Here is a 16,359-nt window from a genome sequence, read left to right on the forward strand (position 1 = left end):
ACGGGACCCGGGTGTTTTTTTATTAGGTCCGACATCATACTTTACAAGCCCATCTACGTCACACTGATAACACAAGCTTGACTGCGCCATGGACTGACCTGCACCCTCCTTTTTGTGTCGTTACACGTCGTTTCTATGGACACCTAATTGAGCGAATTTTCTATGTCGACTACAAATATGTGAAGAGCTGGAAGTGGACCAATGATTTCATCGATCAACTCGACCAATCACTAGTAATATTAACTCGCGCGTCAGTGCCAACCGCTATGTACTGCATTAATGTGAAAGCAGAAACATGACTCACATGGCAGAAAGGAAAGATCTGTCGTGCAGGTGAGTCAGGCTATCAAATACAGGAAAACTACTGATCCTCACGCAAACCCGCAGATATTGAGGCTCCGGACAGGTGTTGCATTGGTGATTGAATAAACAAAAGAAGCCACATTTCTCAGCGTCAGCGCTGATGGGCGTGGCAGGGATTAATGATGCTACAGCAGCACCGACGGCGAGGACCGATGAAGGCAAGCCCCCTGTATATCTTTTAGATATCCTGGACTCGCCAACAGAACAGTTACTTTATGGTTGTTGGAGGCTTTTGAATATCCAGCGGTCCTCCGACTTTCCTACAAATGAATGTAGGATCGGAGGATGCAATGGGCGAGTGATTCTGAAGAACGAAAGGTGATCACTCATGCACAGTTGTACAAGGTCTATGACATAGCGATGCCAGCTTTCTGGAGTCAACTAGGATGATCAATGGGTTGTGTACCTTGATTTTGTCGTCAAAGAATAGGCGCCTTGTGCTATTATAATGTGTGAATTTTAGTCGATGGGATGGGCGAGTAGGTGTTTGATGGTGGTTCATGTTGCTGATCTCCAAGCTGTCTAATACAGTATATAATTCATGCTCCCTCCGATAAAACCACATCATCTACACTCTTTTTAATCAAATGTAATTGTTTTCGTGTATACAAGTTCGAACTAAAGATTAGCTAAGTCACATAAGGGGCAAAAAAGTTAAATAACATTAGCAATAATTTGCGAAAAAAACTTGTGATAATTATGAAAAAGTTAGAAGGCAGTAAAAGAGTTCTCATAATTATCACTAATCTTTGAGGTTCACTCTAGTCTCTTTTGCGCGGTAATGAAAAGACTAACATTTAAACTTGACTACTAGGATGTGAGATGCACTATTTGCAAGTTTAATGGTGGGTATTTGGGGAGAGATTACAGGCAAAGGTGCACAGCGCCTCCCAGCTCCAACAGGAGTTTGTTCTAGTGGGGAAACAAAAGGTGAGCTGTGAGGGTGGGTGGGCCACCTCGCTAGTGATGCGGAGGTTCAGTTCTGAACCACGGTTCGAACCGGACCTTTCATGGACTGGACCACAGTCCAGTTCAATGTATCAGAGTATAGGCTGAACTGGACCGATGGTCCAGTTCAGCGTTCAGCATTCCTTGAACACGTTGAACGCATCCGAATGCGTCCAAACCTTTTTGAACTGCTTCCATTTTAGGCTACTCACACATACAAGATGACATCACCCACACATGCAATACACTGAACATGACATGATTACTTGCGACTTTTTTGCTTGGAATCCAGTTCACAAGGACCATGCCACACTGGCAAGGTCCGTGAAGGTTTATTTGCCTACCACTAACCAAAACATCACAAAGGAAGCACCTGATAAGGTATGGAGACTTTGGTTAATTTGGTTTAGTGCTAATGTATTTGTTAACGGGTCGTTTTTTTTCTAGGGTAGCTACATGAATTGTTCGGCACTCATGAACTCGACAGAAGTTAAAATGGATCAAATTCAAGGTAAGCTCAACTCTCTTCAAGCTTTCCCCCTCACAACATGGCTGACCAATGTGGTCTGGGTGCAGATGGAACTCTCCTCGACGCCAGTCAAATCTGATGGTACAATGATCCCAATGATGATACTCCACTGCCTGTGCTTCCCGCTCAGGCACGTCGCTCAACTCGTATCCCACGTCCTGCACCCAAGCTTGTTGACCCCAACAATGCTGTCTTGCACAAATGCAAGGCTAGCAGGTCAGTGGTCACGAGTGAGGGCTCTGAGGAGGAAAGTGAAGGAGACCAGGATAACGGGGTAACTACAGATGCAGCTACTGACATGGATCATGAGACGACAACTGATCTTTAGTCTTGCCTTGCATTAATTTCACTTGGCCTTGCTTCACAGTAGTGTACCAGTAATCCTTACTACTAGCTATAGTACAATCAAGTATATTTACAATGTGTTCGATGTTTGAACGCTGAACCAGACGTGAACTGGACGCCATGAATGTGTTCATGGCATCCGGTTCAGCGTTTGCAAAATTTGTTGCTGAACTGGACCAAACTGGACTTCCGCAACACTATGCCTCGCTGTCTGTAAATGGTTGTCCTTTCGGGGCCAAGGTGTTTGGTGTTTCTAGCAAGGCACTAGAATTGTGCGAGAGTGCGATGAGAGGGAGAGGAGGGTGGGGAAAAGAAATTTCTAAGTCGACGAAGTGTACAGGGTGGACTATTTGTTGTGGTGAAGAAGCGAGGCTCCGCTTATGGTTCACTCGAAGACTTAGTTCTATTGCTTCTGGTTGTGCCTTGCTACATACATAGAATGACAACTACGTCCATTATGTCTATTTACATCTAAGTTAGCACGGGTGGTTTTTCCCTCACGCAGATGCAAAGAACTGTAAGTGGACCGTTTTGTTCCTGATGTGTGTCGATCAACCCTACACATCACTAGTAACTCGCACGTCAGTGTCAATGGCCATACTCCACCGATGCTAAAAGCAAAAATATGACTCACTATGCAAAAAAACAGAATAGTCTGTCATGCAGGTGAGTCATGTTATCAGGTCCAGGAAAATGCTAGTACTCACACAATAATTCCAAGTGCACTGTGGATTTTGGCATTGTCGGTCGTGAGTGCAACCCCTGACACAGTGATCAGTGCTTGCTGCATCACCAGTAGTAGGCATGGCAGAGATTGATAATGCTAAACTACTAATGACAGCAAGGACGATTCCAGAGGCGAAATGCATTGTTTGTGACTTGTGTGTATGGGATCAGGTAGGGAACTGCATGGGTAAACCCATGGGTGTGTGCAGTCAGACCCGTACTCATACCCGGAGATATACCCATACCCGTGGTGCGAGTATGGGTTTGCTTGCGGGTATCAGCCAAACGGACCCGGGGTATTACCCACAAGGGGTATACCCACGGGTCACTACAAAGAGCATTGTAATGAATTGTGACAACAAATGTAATACTAATCTACTTGGACTCTGTCCCAACCCTCATTCATTGCTTCCTCTTCGCCAATGCCCACTTCAACAACGTCTAATGGGATGCTTAGTGGTTCCCCCTTGTGCTCAAAGTGCGCTGAAAAATGCGACCAATGCACGATGGTTGGGCGATGACCAACCATCAGTAGTAAAGTTTATTTTACTGTCATATTCCTGGTGTGTTTTGAATATTCATTTTTTTTATTAATGATAAATACTTACCTGTAACATTGTAGCAACACACTGTTGAGTTCGCACAAATACTTATCGCACATCACGCGAAACAGTGGAGGCAGAAGGTATGTAATATTCCGGTCTCCCTGTCTTCATCAGTGACTGAAATGCACGGTCCTTGACAATATTGAATGGATGCAGGCTCTCAGACACCCAGCTCACTATTTCGGCCCTGAAGGCAGATGTTTCAGTCCAAGACTCAGATAAGACTTTGTTCGTACCGTGTTTCTGCACGTGTATGTTGATGGTGCGAGTATGTAACTTTCCCTTTACCCTTATGCTTGAATGACACAGTGATCGATCCATTTCGCAGGAAACTACCAACTATATTTTCGCGCACCTCGTTGGCATCCTTGGCCTCATCCGCAGCTTTCAACACTTCATCGCCCCAGCATGAATGCACATGCTTCCGCATGTTACCGGTGGAGCATGCATCACCTTTGTCAAGGTATTGTCGCACTTTGGTCTTGCAATTCCTGGCTTGGTACTTGAAGTTATGGGCATGGTGCCCATCAAGTTCGGTAATCTGTGGTGTTGGATTGAAGAATGCATAGACTGGTGAGTTCCAGTCCTTCATTAAGTGTGCTGTTTGGTACTCAATTAATGTAATGTTCACATCAAGGCTGCTGCACATACCAAGCTCATCTTCCGCAGTCTCGTCGGCTTCCACCTCAGCCTGTGATACATTGCTACCGGTCTCAGTTTTGTCTTCATTCATTGAGTTCTCTTCCTCCTCGGTGTGCACCAGGGCATGCCAACTCGAGACTGAGTCTGGACATGGAGACATGGACACTGTCCGTGAAGCTGTGACAGAGCTATTTTTTTCGACCAGCTCATCTTCGTCTGCAGACCATACACTGCCGGTGGGAGTATTACCAGCCTGCAGGTTATTTTTTGCCTTCTTAAGGTGTGTGTTTGTGCTATCTCCACCACCATCGTTTTTCTGCTTCTTTGATGACATTTTTAAACTCTTTTCTTCTAGAGCGGCTCTCACCTTTCCAGTCATTTTGATGACGTGTTTCGCTGTGGCTGCAAAGCTGAGCTGCATGATGGGCAGCACTAGTGGGTGACAAAGGTTTGCGGGTGGCGTGGTATGATTTTATATTTGTTTTTAGAGTTTGACAGTTGGCAGCTGTATAGTTTCGTATTTATGTAGTTGAATTTTACTAGCACATGTTTGGCATCCATTTGGCACCCATTGTGACTGATACCTGCAGCGTGGGTACGGGTAGGGGTAGGGGTATCATGACCTCAGACCCGTACCTGTACCCCAGTGGTACCCATACCCACGCAGTTTCCTAGGATCAGGTAATTCTGAAGGCAATAGTATGAAGATGGCTGGCTTTTATATTGTTCTCTGGAATTGTTGTTGCGTGGATGTGCCTCCAAATGATTCAGGATGCACCATCTACAATAAATGCCAGCATGTGGCCAGCAAGGTCTATGACCAAGTTCCTTTTGACCGTCGAAGGTCAAATAGACGTACATGATCATACTAGTACCAATTTTGTTCAAATTAAAGTCTCTACCTCAACCCAGTTTGACGTTTTATGAGATGGGAACATATTTGAGTTCAATACGAGCCCTTCTCCACCAACATGGGAGTCTCGTGGATGCCTTTGTATCAGTTGCTGGAATAAATACATATGTGGCACAGGGAGAGCTCTTGTTCTGCATGGTTGGTCTTCATGATGCTGATAGTATAAGTGTTCCTGAGATGTGATGTAGATATAACAGTGATACCCTTTTTGTCATGCTATATCAAGCTCTCTTGCAACAATCTGCAGACCCTGTATCGTCGCATTCATCAAGAGATATATATAGATGGACAGAGAAAGTAGCCCACCAGGTGCTTACTGCAGAGATGTGAGACTACAAATGGACCGATATCCAGAGGGTCGATATGTCTGATTTAATTCTCCCTTTGAGTTGAGGCTGAGCATCCCAGGTGGAAAAAGTCGATCTGTAATCTCATTGCCAAGAAGACTTCTTGTGGTACTGCAATGTGCATAAGAAATATCGACAAGAAACTACCAATTACATCATTGACAATGGCATCTGCTGAAAGCTTGGAGCTGTCTTTGAACATGATCCCATCTTTTTCGAAGTGACTGATTTCTTGGTGTTGCTTTATCTGGGCGTATATTGCAACAATCAGACCCAGCCATCAGACAATGAATACCAGTCCTACCTTGACTCTACCTTTGACGATTAGTTTACCACAACCAATGTCAAGCACTGTGTGGTATTTACAATGTCTAAATGTCTAAACAAAATCCTTCCAGCCCAAACCTGCTGTGGAGTTCCTTATTGAACATCTTCATGTGTTGTGTCCCACCTGAGATTTGCAGTTGCAGGAGAAGGGCCAGAGGCGTTGAATTATTGTGGAAATCTAGGTCTTCGATAGGGGTATCATCAGGGAAAGGCGACTTGAAGTGGGTTTTCTCTGCGGCAGCTGAAGATATAACACATGTAGTGCTTCCTTGAACCATTGTTACCTTTTCTTCTTTTTGAAATCTAGACTTTGAGATAGTTCAATTCGTACACGCACCACGAAATCTTGACATATGTCTGCACTAGCATTACCCTGACGCTCATGTGAGTGTGCACCTGAGTATGAGAAGTTGAAATAATACAAGGCTCCTTGAAATTCATCAATTCCATTCCAAGTAGGAATAGTATGTGGCGCTGTAGTACCACAGTGTATGGGACCCAGGTGTTTTTTTATTAGGTCTGACAACTATGTCACACTGATGTGCGGTGCCGCGGACTGACCTGCACCCTCCTTTTGGTGTCGTTACTATGGGCACCTAATTGAGCAAAAATTCTATGTCAACTCCAATATGGACCGATGATTTCATCGATCAACCACATATTAAAGTGAGATATTTCGGTATTATACGGGTCACCCGACCTACATAATATCCCATATAAGACGGGCCAGCGGACTATGGGCCGATGTTATGTATATCCCCGATGTTGACAGATGGGCCGGGAGGGATATTATTTCCGATGGAGACGGGTGGGCCCATCTATGCTGATATTATATATATCCTTGAAGATGTCGGGTGGGCCTATGTAATGGTTTATTGTATAGATGGGTGGGCCGACGTACAGGAAGTATTTTGTACACGGGTGGGCCGAGGGAGTGGTGGAATATGTATTATATAGACAGGTGGGCCGACATACTGGAATTATTTTGTAGATGGATGGGCCGAGGGAGTGGTGGAATATTCATTATATAGATGGGTGGGCCGATGGAGGGGGATGTTATATAGACGGGTGGGCCGAGGTAGTGAGATATCTGTCTGACATTCATGGATTACCGAGTCCCAGATGCCCAAAAACCGAATCCCATTGTGCAACATCCATTCCAGACACCCGAACACCCCAAGCTCGAGACTTGAAACTGGAAACTGGTGAAAATGTGTGAAATTTCTATTTCCTTACACCAAACACATGAACACCTGAACACCCAAAGCCTGAAGCTTAAAAGTCCAGTTATAAAATCACCGAGTGCCAAGTCCTGATAGACCCAAAGCCTGAGACCCAAAATCCAAAGCCCGGAACCCAAAAACATGTATGCAAAATGTCCATTTTTCATTCATTGCAGAAATCACCGAGTGTCAAGTGACAAAACACGAAACTCGAGACCCAGTACACAAATCACCAAGTACCGAGTACTGAGGGCCAAACCCCAAAGTCCGAAATTTGAAAACATGTATATAACATATCCATTTTTCAGTCATTGCACAAATCACCGAGTGTCGAGTGCCAAAACCCAAAACTTGAAACCTGGCATGCAACATGCCCATTTTTCATTTACATTAAACAAATCATCAAATGCCAAGTGCCGAGGCCCGAACCCCGAACCCCGAAACCCAAAAATATGTATACAACATATTCATATTTCCCTCACTGCACAAATCACCAGGTGTCGAGTACTGAAACCCGAAACTTGACACCTGGTACACAAATCACCAAGTGCCAAGTGCCGAGGCCCACGCCCCGATGTCCAAAGCCTGAAACCCAAAGCCTGAAACCCGAAAATATGTATACAACATATCAATATTTCACTCATTGCACAAATCACCGAGTGTCGAGTACTGAAACCCAAAACTTGACACCTGGTACACAAATCACCAAGTGCCGAGTGCTGAGTGCCGAAGCCTGATGTCCGAAGGCCGAAACCCAAAGCATGACACTCGAAAATATGTATATAACATATCCATATTTCCCTCACTGCACAAATCACTGAGTGTCGAGTGCCCAAACCCGAAACTCAAAGCACGGTACAAAAATCACCAAGTGCCAAGTGCCAAGGCCCGAACCCCAATGTCTGAAGCCCAAAACCCGAAAATATGGATATAGCATATCCATATTTTCCTCACTGCACCAATCACCAAGTGTCAAGTACTGAAACCCGAAACTCGACACCTGGTACACAAATCACCAAGTGCTGAGTGCTGAGTGCCGAGGCCCGATGTCCGAAGCCTGAAACCTGAAGCATGACACCCAAAAATATGTATATAACATATCCATATTTCCCTCATTGCACAAATCATGGAGTGTCAAGTACCGAAACCCAAAACTCGACACCTGGTACACAAATCACCAAGTGCTGAGTGCTGAGGCCTGAGCTCCGATGTCCAAGGCCCAAAACCTGACATCCGAAGCCCCAAACCCGAAGCCTGAAACCTGATAATATGTATGCAACATATCCATTTTTCCCTCATTGCACAACTCACTGAGTGTCGAGTACCAAAACCCAAAACTTGAGACCCGGTACACAAATCACCAAGTGCAGAGTGCCAAGTGCCAAGGCCCAAATCCCGATATCTGAAGCCCAAATCCCAAAGCCCAAAACCTGAAAACATGTATGCAATATTTCCATTTTTTACACATTGCACAAATCACTGAGTGTTGAGTGCCAAAACCCAAAACACGGTGTGCAATACGCAAAGATAATGAAACATGGAAGTTGTTGTCCGAGTCTAGGTAAGTGTATTGGTAGTCTTTTCTTGTCCATTGGTTATCATTTGACCAAGATATAAGCTAAAGAAATCTGAAACATTGGCGAGAATGAAAAATGAAAGTTTTAGTCCAAGTCAAGGTGAGTGTATTGGTAGTCTTTTCTTGTCAATTGGTTATTTCATTACTTGGTACTCGGTACTTAGAAATCAGTACTCAGTACTTGGTTCTGGTACTCAGTACCTGGTGTAATGATAGTTGCGGCACTGGGCTCAAAACCTGTGTTTTTGATACTCACATTAAACAGTATTTGTCCGACGCATCCCTGACATTCCGATCCTGATCCCGACGCCCGACCCCGGCCTGAAAGTTTCGCACCCAATGTTTTTGCATTGGACTCATCCTTCCTATGTCCTGTCTAGTTGTATCTATCCCCACTGGTGCATATTTACTCGTTTTCACATTATTGAATATTACAGACAGTGTTATTACATGTAAGCATAGACCATTGCACTTTTGACATTTTTCACGATTTTCAGTATCTTGCCCTTGCATCCATGATCCAACCTTTTAATATATAATGAGCATAGCTTATATTATTGCCTCTGATGACCAAGATCAGCTCACAATAGGCTGGAGTTTGTGAGCTAGTGTGCATACTTGCCATTTCTCCTGATAAGGGGCCCATACCTTCAAAACATTGAATCTTCATGATCAGAAACCTGGAGTACATTTAAAATATATTAAGTATCATAGACATAAATTTACAGACAAATCCACCAAGAATTGAGTACTGAGGAAGTGAAATAGATAAGAAATGGAGTGTGGGAAACTTCAAAGACCCAAAGCATCGAAAATGGTCAGGGAAGCAATAATAGGACTTTAATGCTGAGTCAACTCATGTTTTCACTATGTCCCTTCCACCCACCCCCTACCCTCAAGGGAGTAGGCAGTATGGGTTCCTTAGGTAGTTTACAATCTATCCTACATATTTTTAATGAAATCTTTGGCCTGAATCATCTATAAATGCGACTTTGTAAAAATATGTCTATTGTCACATTTCACACATATGCCTGTCATTACATCAATCCTTCATGTATCTTTCTAAACTATTAGGGCTATTATAATGGACATATATGGGTGTTATTCCAGGTCTCTGATCCCATCACAGGCTTGTCATGTTGGATATCTCAACATAATGTGCAAGTCTCGCTATTGATATTCATTCTTTTATCTTTATGCTCACTTACTGCACACATGTACAAATGCATGCCTCATCTTTACATCATTGCTAACATGCCAGACAAATATATAATCCTCATACCTGCATCATCCTACCTCAGTCTATTTGTTCTCAGACTGAGGTATGACTATACATTCATTATCATACTCGACACTGACTAACATTTAACATAGTCTTCAAATAATCTCCAATTGACAAGAATGACATGAGTATGAAAATCAGTGGTTCTGAGCCCAGCACCACAACCATCACTACACTGAGTACCAATACTTGGTAGGACCACCAATACACTCACATAGACTTGGACTACAACCTTCATTAAGAAAGTTAACCATAATAATAATTTTCATTTTCTCATTATCATTTTCCTATATTGACTAGCGAGTCCCGAGTCCCGACCCTTGGTAGTCAATACAATTCCCAAGTTATTTGAACCCTACATCAATGGATAATACATACAAATACAGAATTCATGTCCAGTTGTAGTCACGTGTACCAGGTGTTGAGTTTCGGGTTTCAGCACTTGACACTCAGGTGATTTGTGCAGTGAGGGAAATATGGATATGTTGTATACATATCTTTGGGTTTCAGCCTTTGGGTTTCAGCCTTTGGATGTCGGGCCTCGGCACTCAACACTCAGCACTTGGTGATTTGTGTACTGGGTCTCAAGTTTTGGGTTTCAATACTCGACACTTGGTGATTTGTGCAGTGAGGGAAATATGGATATGTTATATACATATTTTTGGGTGTCATGCTTTGGGTTTTGGGCTTCGGACGTTGGGGCTCAGGGCTCGGCACTCAGCACTTGGTGATTTGTGTACTGGGTCTCGAGTTTCGTGTTTTGTCACTTGACACTCGGTGTTACGACTTGGATGGTATCTGTTGGCGATGCTCAAACAGAGCGTGTGTCGTCAACGGTCGAGGATGTCCTTGGGCTAGCCCAAGGTTAGGGGTCTTACTTGGCGAGGCTTCGGCAAGTAAGATTTGACGCCTATGTCCAAATCGGGTAGCTTACGTCAAGCAGATGCTAGACGATGAGCTGTATCTGCCAAGGCTTATGACACCCGAAGGTTAATCGTAAGATTGTCGTTAATTAGAAGGACGGAAGTCCAACTAGTTAACAGGGGCTTTGCTCATCGACATCGTCGATGAGTAAAGATTGAGACTATAGGCTTATCCACGAAGAGCAGATAAGAAGATAGAATATAGACTGCTGGCTAGGCAGAAGAGATCACTCTGGTGAGAGTAGGAGGTCAAGAACCAAGTAGATTCAAGTTAGGGAATATAATACATGGTAGCGAGTTTATATAGAGGACAGGAGGCGTATTAGTGGGTGATAACTTGTACTACCAAGAGAGGCAAATGGTAAAGGGTATAACCATAAAAGGAAAGCACGTTCGCGTTGAGACACGGGCGAGGCAGAACGTGCTGGATAAGAAAGTGAGTCAAAGGTCGAAATAAGAAGTGAAACGCGCAGGGGCACGATCGTGCAGCTGCGGAGCTAAGTATAAGTCGCATGTGCAACTGCGTACCGAGTCAGAGATCAAGAAAGGGAAAAGGGCAAAGGGGATGCGTTGTGCATCATATCATAGGTTACCGTCCGGACGGTAAGGGAAAGGGGACTGTCCACAGGATCAGTCAGGTGGTGGAACGGAGCATGGGTATGCTTCGTCAGCGAAAGGATCTGGCAAGATGTACTGGCTCTGCTGAAGCGACAGATAGAGGGCGAAAGGGAATGCGAGGATGACAAGGATAATGAGGGTGAGGTCGGAGTAAGGGTATGATGCTAGGGCTGATACGAGAAGGATGAGGAGAAAAATGGTAGGGGCCCAAGCGTCTAGATGTTCTTGTAACACTCGGTGATTTCTGCAATGAATGAAAAATGGACATTTTGCATACATGTTTTTGGGTTCCGGGCTTTGGATTTTGGGTCTCAGGCTTTGGGTCTATCAGGACTTGGCACTCGGTGATTTTATAACTGGACTTTTAAGCTTCAGGCTTTGGGTGTTCAGGTGTTCATGTGTTTGGTGTAAGGAAATAGAAATTTCACACATTTTCACCAGTTTCCAGTTTCAAGTCTCGAGCTTGGGGTGTTCGGGTGTCTGGAATGGATGTTGCACAATGGGATTCGGTTTTTGGGCATCTGGGACTCGGTAATCCATGAATGTCAGACAGATATCTCACTACCTCGGCCCACCCGTCTATATAACATCCCCCTCCATCGGCCCACCCATCTATATAATGAATATTCCACCACTCCCTCGGCCCATCCATCTACAAAATAATTCCAGTATGTCGGCCCACCTGTCTATATAATACATATTCCACCACTCCCTCGGCCCACCCGTGTACAAAATACTTCCTGTACGTCGGCCCACCCATCTATACAATAAACCATTACATCGGCCCACCCGACATCTTCAAGGATATATATAATATCAGCATAGATGGGCCCACCCGTCTCCATCGGAAATAATATCCCTCCCGACCCATCTGTCAACATCGGGGATATACATAACATCGGCCCATAGTCCGCTGGCCCGTCTTATATGGGATATTATGTAGGTCGGGTGACCCGTATAATATGGAATTTGTCACTGAAGGGGCTTGATCAACTCGACCAATCACCAGTAATTTTAACTTGCACGTCAGTGCCAACTATGATGTGAAAGCAGAAACACAACTCATATGGCAGAAAGGAAAGATCTGCCATGCAGGTGAGTCAGGCTATCAAATCCAGGAAAAATACTGATACTCACGCAAACCCACAGATATTCAGACTCCAGACAAGTGTTACATTGCTGATCAACGAAACAAAAGAAGCCACATTTCTCAGTGTCAGTGCTAATGGGTGTGGCAGAGATTAATGATGCTAAAGCAGCACCAACAGGCAAGCACCATTGCAGAGAATAAACATCATTGTGAGTGAGGATGTGATATGGGATCAAATATGAAGGGGGTTAGTGGACATCCTTCTTCTATATGTTCAATAATGTTTCTCGTGGTTATGAGTATGCATTCTGATTTCAGGAGGAACTCGTCAATTGCTGATCCATGGGAATCCCTTGACAATGCCAGGTCCAAGCTCTGAAGGTGCCTGAAATCCTTCTTGCCAGTGTATAGTTGTGCCGCATTCAAACAGATGATATCTGCAATACCAGCAGATTATCAAGCAAGGTCTGTTGGAAATTTGGTGTGGAGCGATTGAAAATCCCTCCTGGGTCGCCAGGGAAATTCTGTTGATGAATTGAACTTTGGTAAGATTGTCCTCATTTATACATAGTACTGGCTTATCACATGGATTTGTACATGTGATTCATAACACTGATTTTAGCAAAAATCAAAGCAGAGGTATGCATTTTGCTGCTGTCTTGCCACGGTGTGGTGGGCCATTGTGTAACTTGCATTGATGATACAGTTGCATCCTTCTCCCAGCGGGCGTCTTCCAAGCGACATTGAACAGCTCAATACCTTCGAAGAAGAGGAGAAAGAGCCTACCTTACCTATCCGAAAAAGTATGGTTCAACTAGTACAAGGACAAATCCATCCTTTCTTTGCGCTAGCCCGAGATATCCACCCTATCTCACCAATAGTCCCCGAAAAGCCTCCTCTGTGCATGCACTGACTCTGATGCCCTGTGTCTCAATTCTTTTCAAGCAGCCAGTCCCACTCCTCAAGCTCGAGATCTGAAGAAAATGATCCCATCTTTCCGTTTTCCTTTCCTACTCGGGCCACTCCAAGACCAGAAACCCACCAACTCCGCACTCTATGGAGCTGCTCCATGATATCCTTGCTTATTGCTGAACCTCCATGTGCGATTGTAAGTCCCTTGTGGGCAGTGTCAAAATCAAAGTCGAAGTTAAGATTGGGATTAGTTCAAGGGTCAGACGAGTGAGTGATACCTTCTGTTCTGTTCTGTTTTCATTTTACTTTTGCTGAAGGTCTTCGATTCATTTTTCTCTCATAAACAACAATTCATAATTATTATATCTATCATCATGATCTCTTGCTCATATCCACAGTACCCTCCGACTTTGCATCTGTTTTTCTTTCTCGTCGACATGTCTTTCATTGCATGTCTTTCCAGTCCTCTGAGTCTCTCATACATTTCTTCAATCTCTGACATGTTTCTACACTCTCTATAGCATCCCCCCTTGTATCCTGGTTCATACTATGATGAAACTTACTTTTTTATTGCCAGGTTCTTACACATACAAGAAAATAATTCAGGCATTCATTCGAAGCTAATCATTCTTGATGACCCTAATAAATGAAAACATTTAGTATTTATAACTGTCAATCCGAAGCTCAAGTGCTCATTTCCTGATTGACTAAATATCACGCTAACTCAACCAATGATTTTCCTGACAGTGCATTGGTTGACTTTACAAATCACTTATAAATCGCGTGTTAGTGCCAATGGCCATACTGCAGCGATTTGAAAGCAGAAACACAACTCACTCAGGATGAACAGAAGAAGAAAAAGTTCTGCCATGCAGGTGAGTCATGTTATCAAATCATTGATCCTCACACAATACCCCTTATTGCATATATAGCAATACAAGTCATGGTTGCAATAAGCGGGACACAGAATAATAAATGCATCAGCGGGCATGGTGGAAATTGATGATGATAAAGAAGCAACGACAGCAAGGATAATTGCAGAGGAGAAACACATTGTTTGATTCTTGTGTGATGTGGGTGGGATCAGAAACTAATCATAGGAAGATGGCTGGCTTTTATGTGCTGAATATCATTCTTTGAAATTCATATTGTTATGCCAGCAGGATATCTTGCCAGCTGGTATGATTGCACTAAGTGCTAGAAATTGAGGTCACCAACCAGGATTCGCAGAAGAGTCCGTAGACAGTGTCATTATCAGTCTTCAGCAGAAGTGGCCAGCCAAGGTTGAAGAGGGCATGCGAGTCTCAGAGTGATTGAACTTGTGTCGTACTAATACTTAGTTAGCACACCACGACAAAACATAGATTGAAGTGTATTTCGTAAGTTGATGTAAATGATGGCAAAAACACTAAGACAGCGCACAAAGAAGAGACTAAGGCCCGAATGATCCTATACGACTTGTCTGATTTGACAGTGCCATGGGGAAAGCATGATCTTTGGTAGACTGAGGAATAAGAAAAGAATCTCACTTCTGAGTCAAAGGAGAGGGATGTAAACTCACTCAGTGAAGGATAATTGAGGAATGAAGTAGAACTCAGGAAGTTGCAACCAATGCCGGATTTACCCACCGCCAAAACAAAGTTTACCCTGTGGGAGAGGAATATCCACTATAGGTGGCACTGCATGACACATCGGGGTTATTGATATTTAGGAGTGGTTTATATGATGTACAAAATGCAAAGAAAATATTTGAAGTTTAAACTAACACAAAGATGGGTACATAACTTCAAATTTCGGCAGTGTTTTGTGCAAAATCTAAAATATGAAGCATCCACAACTATTTTCCCACCAATCATATGTCAATGAAAATTTGAAATATAATCGGATTTTCAGTGTCTGCTTAAATTTGAAGTTTAATTGTCACGTGAAATGTTGGACAAAACTTGAAGTTTAGTCTGTCACTACATGCTTGTCAATGTATTAAGTTTTGTCAAACAATTAGATGCCCCTGAAAATTTGAAGTTTATGCCAGCGACAAAATGTGATGAGTAAACTTTAAGTTTCGTTCACAGACAAAATGAATCGTCCGCTCATTGCCCATCTGTTGCCCGCCTGGGTCAGGTTCAGATTGCAAAGGATGAGTCGCAGTGGGCTCTAGGCGGAAATAGATTATCGCTGAGGGATGATGGAGTGGCGGCTGAAACAAAGCAGTACACTGAATTAGGTTGCGTCAGCGTGATGAACTTAGATGATACTGGAGAAGTGGGATGAATGAAAATGTTGACTAATCTATAATTGTAGAGCCAGGACAGGTATACAAAATTTCGACTATCACAACAGGGTACTAAGATCAATCCTGTTTGATAGCAATCAGACACTGAGGATGATTTTAGGAATAACTGTACTTACACAACATAGAGTTAGTATGACAACATGATCACTCGAAATCTGCCATCAAGCAAAGTGACTAATGACCCAAGATACCTTGACAGTTTCTAAAGAACTGCTAAAGCTTGATGAATACAATTTTGCAGGAAAATTGGGATAGACAGCAAAAGGGTCAATAGTGTGGTCATGACAATACAGTGAGAGCTGTCTGTGTACAGCAAATACCAGTTCACCTGTGGGCATAGCATAGATATGTTGGATGCTGCCAGGGACAGGAGATGACAACCGGTCACCCTGAGGGTAAAAAAGGACTTGACTATTCCCAACATGCGTAGAAGCTCTGCTGTAAATAATACCATCAAATCTTAGTCTTGCATGCAATATCGCCTTCCGTCGTTTGATAAGCATGTATAAGTCTTTGGGTATGGCAGCAGGTAAAGCAGAGGAGGGAACCTGAACACTGTCGTCCAAAGGATCTTCAGCAAGTTCTTTGTCGAGGCTTGTAGTGCTCTTGGGAGCATACATTCTGTCAAACAGGACTTTGCACTCTTGAATAGCCGGTGGACAATCTGGTCAACTGAGCCAATAGAGAAGCTTTGCAG

The 16,359-nt window shown here is 43.6% G+C and overlaps 3 protein-coding genes across 3 annotated transcripts; all 3 read right to left on the reverse strand.

Annotated features, from left to right (window-relative positions):
* Positions 1-1,707: 1,707 nt before the first annotated feature.
* EDB93DRAFT_1110497 (uncharacterized protein) lies at positions 1,708-2,975 on the reverse strand (the record flags this gene model as incomplete). Its single annotated transcript, XM_041448039.1, has 6 exons — positions 1,708-1,763; positions 1,869-2,009; positions 2,139-2,234; positions 2,687-2,796; positions 2,820-2,840; positions 2,893-2,975. 6 exons carry the CDS (start codon positions 2,973-2,975, stop codon positions 1,708-1,710), a joined length of 507 nt encoding a protein of 168 aa, XP_041300569.1.
* Positions 2,976-5,502: 2,527 nt separating this feature from the next.
* EDB93DRAFT_1110498 (uncharacterized protein) lies at positions 5,503-6,023 on the reverse strand (the record flags this gene model as incomplete). Its single annotated transcript, XM_041448040.1, has 4 exons — positions 5,503-5,529; positions 5,573-5,665; positions 5,723-5,769; positions 5,870-6,023. 4 exons carry the CDS (start codon positions 6,021-6,023, stop codon positions 5,503-5,505), a joined length of 321 nt encoding a protein of 106 aa, XP_041300570.1.
* A 9,800-nt stretch (positions 6,024-15,823) lies between these two features.
* On the reverse strand, positions 15,824-16,324 carry EDB93DRAFT_1098389 (uncharacterized protein; the record flags this gene model as incomplete). Its single annotated transcript, XM_041446891.1, has 2 exons — positions 15,824-16,144; positions 16,217-16,324. Coding segments are annotated over 2 exons (429 nt in total), but the record flags the coding sequence as incomplete, so codon positions are not given.
* Positions 16,325-16,359: the final 35 nt, after the last annotated feature.

The sequence above is a fragment of the Suillus bovinus genome (genome assembly GCF_016758785.1).
Source record: "Suillus bovinus strain UH-Sbo-P2 chromosome Unknown EDB93scaffold_347, whole genome shotgun sequence".
Lineage (NCBI taxonomy): Eukaryota > Fungi > Basidiomycota > Agaricomycetes > Boletales > Suillaceae > Suillus > Suillus bovinus.